Genomic DNA, 2,786 nt, shown 5'->3' with positions numbered 1-2,786 from the left:
CCAAAATTTTTTTTCCCTTTGATTTAATATAAAAAAAAATACAAAGAAAATTGGAAAAAAAAAATCCAATGCAGTTAATGGAGCTCTCTATGCAAGCACCAAAAGAACCTTGACAAGATATTGATATTTAATAATTAAATTAAAAATCAAAGTATATTCAGATTTTAAACTTATAAATAAATTGATGAGAGTAAAAAAATTAGAAGAAAAAGTTTTTGTGAAACATCCGTAATAGCTAAAATTTCGCACTATGGAGAAACCCACGATTTTATCTGCATCCGCTCAGACCTGTAGCAAAACATTGACATATGAAGCCTTCAAAATCAGCCTGCAAATGGCAGAGACGTTTGAATTCAAGCATGGCAGCAGGCAAAATTCAAATCATGGCTATCGAGGTTTTCCCTGGCAATGGAACTGTGTGGGCTGATTCGCCCGCACAAATGAACATCAGATGGCCGTTATACTATGCTCAGGAATACCAAGAGTGCGATGGTGTTTTACTGTGGTAGAATGAGTAATAACACATATTCCACTACCCATCTCAATCTTAAAACATTCTACAGAGAGGGTTGCTTGAACGATACAATGCAAATTACTTACCGCACGAAACCTTTGTGTAGACTGTTCAAATATCTTCCACTTTTGCAAAGTTGCATTGCTCACAAAAGGCTTTCAGAGGGCAAGCTAATCCACTCCTACATCATTAACAGGGAATTTAGATTTCCCACAAACACTCTTTTACAAAATGCTCTTATCAAAATGTATGATAAATGCGGAAGCTTGGTTGATGCTCGCAGAGTTTTCGACCATATGACAGAACGAGAAATGTTTTCATGGAATACCATAATTGCAGCTTACCAAAGGCGGGGGTTTCGTCAAGAGGCATGGATTCTGTTTGCCCAAATGCAAAGAACTGGTGTAGAACCTAATCAGTTCACTTATGCTACCATTTCCAGTGTGTGCTAAAATGAGAAGTTTGAAACAGGGTGCAGAGATACACCAAAAATTAATCACAAATGGATTTTTGTCAGATGCTGTGGTTGCAAATGTCTTGCTAGACATGCTTACAAAATGTGGAAACATGCAGAAGGCATGCGAGTTGTTTGACAAATTGCTTGATTGCGATGTTGTTTCGTAATTTAATTATTGCTGGATATGCACGAAATGGGTTTGTTGAAACTGCATTGGACATGTTCAGGGAAATGCAGTTGACGGGGGTATATCGGAACTCAGCTACATTTGTCACCATCCTCCCAGCTTGTGTCAAAATAGCAGCTTTGGAGCAGGGTTTGGAGATCCACGGAAGGAAAATTGAAGGTGAATTTTTGTCAGATGTTATGGTTGCTAATACCATGATATCCCTGTATGCAAAGTGTGGAGTGTTACAGAAGGCATGCCAATTATTTCATAAATTACCCCAACTTCAACGAGATGTTGTTTCATGGAATGCAATTATTTCTGGATATGCAGAAAATGGGCGGCTTGAAAAAGCTTTGGAGACTTTTAAGGAAATGCAGTTTTTGGGTATAAAGCCAAACTCAACTACCTTTGCTAGTATTCTCCCAGCATGTTTCAAAATGGGAGCTTTGGAACAGGGTATGGAGGTCCATCAAAAAATAATAGAAAGTGGATGTCACTCCAATGTTGTTGTTGTGAATACCATGATAACCATGTATGCAAAATGTGGAAGTATGTAGCAGGCACACAAGTTGTTTGAGAAGATGTAACAGCCAGATGCTATCTCTTGGACTGCAACCATTGGTGGATATGTACAAAATGGGTTTGTTGAGAAAGGCATGGAAATTTTTAAGCAAATGCACTTGGCAGGTGTGAAGATGAACGCATCAACCTTTGCCAGCATTCTCCCAGCATGTGGCAAAATGGAAGCATTGCAATAGGGTATGAAGTTACATAAGAAAATAATCGAGGGTGGATTTTTGTCATTTGTAGTAGTCGTGACTGTGCTGATAGAAATGTATGCAAAGTGTGGGAGGGTTCAAAATGCCCACAAATTGTTTGACAAAATGTGTCAACGAAACGTGGTCTCATGGAATTCAATCATAGCAGGATATATACAAAATAAGCTTGCTGGAAAATCATTGGAGCTATTTAACCAAATGCAACTGGAAGGTGTAAAGCCAAACTCATCAACCTTTGTCAACATCCTTTCAGCTTGTGCCAAACTTGGAGCTTTGGAACAGGGTAGGGAGATCCACACAAAAATAATTGAGTTTGGAATCCAGTCAGATGTTGTAATCATGACTGTGATGATAGACACTTATGCAAAATGTGGAAGAATACAGAAGGCACACGAATGGTTCGACAAAATGCCTTAACAAAATGTCGTTTCATGGACTGCAGTAATTGTCGGATATGCACAAAACGGTCTCCTTGGACAAGCTTTGGAGATATTTAAGCAAATGCAATTGGCAGGGGTAAATCCAAACTCATCAACTTTAGCTAGCATCCTTCCGGCTTGTGCCAAACTTGGAGCTTTGGAACAGGGTACAGAGATCCATCAGAAAATAATTGAAAGTGGTTTTTTGTCAGATGTTGTGGTTGTGAATACCTTGATTGACATGTATGCAAAGTTTGGAAGCATGCAAAAGGCACACAAGTTGTTTGACAAAATGGATAATGCAAACTTGGTCTCGTGGTCTGCTATGATTGCAGGATATGCAATGCATGGCTATGGCAAAGATGCCATCAAACTTTTTGAACTCATGAAGCATTCTAGAACCAACCCTGACCATATAAGCTTTGTTAGTGGTTTTTTTCGCATGTAG

General features: G+C 38.8%; 1 protein-coding gene across 1 annotated transcript; it reads left to right on the top strand.

Moving 5' to 3' along the window:
- The first annotated feature begins 308 nt into the window (after positions 1 to 308).
- LOC131873700 (pentatricopeptide repeat-containing protein At3g53360, mitochondrial-like) lies at positions 309 to 2,786 on the top strand. The gene is made up of 4 exons (XM_059216886.1): positions 309 to 505; positions 711 to 957; positions 1,059 to 1,596; positions 2,362 to 2,786. Exons 1-4 carry the CDS (start codon positions 309 to 311, stop codon positions 2,784 to 2,786), a joined length of 1,407 nt encoding a protein of 468 aa, XP_059072869.1.

This window comes from Cryptomeria japonica, chromosome 2 (genome assembly GCF_030272615.1).
Source record: "Cryptomeria japonica chromosome 2, Sugi_1.0, whole genome shotgun sequence".
Classification (NCBI taxonomy): Eukaryota; Viridiplantae; Streptophyta; class Pinopsida; order Cupressales; family Cupressaceae; genus Cryptomeria; species Cryptomeria japonica.
This window is presented reverse-complemented; position numbering and strand designations above follow the sequence as displayed.

Bases quoted from the DNA above. Each gene is read 5' to 3' on its own strand.
- LOC131873700 (XM_059216886.1), top strand. From the start codon at position 309: ATGAAGCCTTCAAAATCAGCCTGCAAATGGCAGAGACGTTTGAATTCA. The intron at 506-710 runs GTAGAATGAGTA...CATCATTAACAG, and splicing joins TGCGATGGTGTTTTACTGTG to GGAATTTAGATTTCCCACAA. The intron at 1,597-2,361 runs GTATGGAGGTCC...CATGGACTGCAG, and splicing joins AATGGGAGCTTTGGAACAGG to TAATTGTCGGATATGCACAA.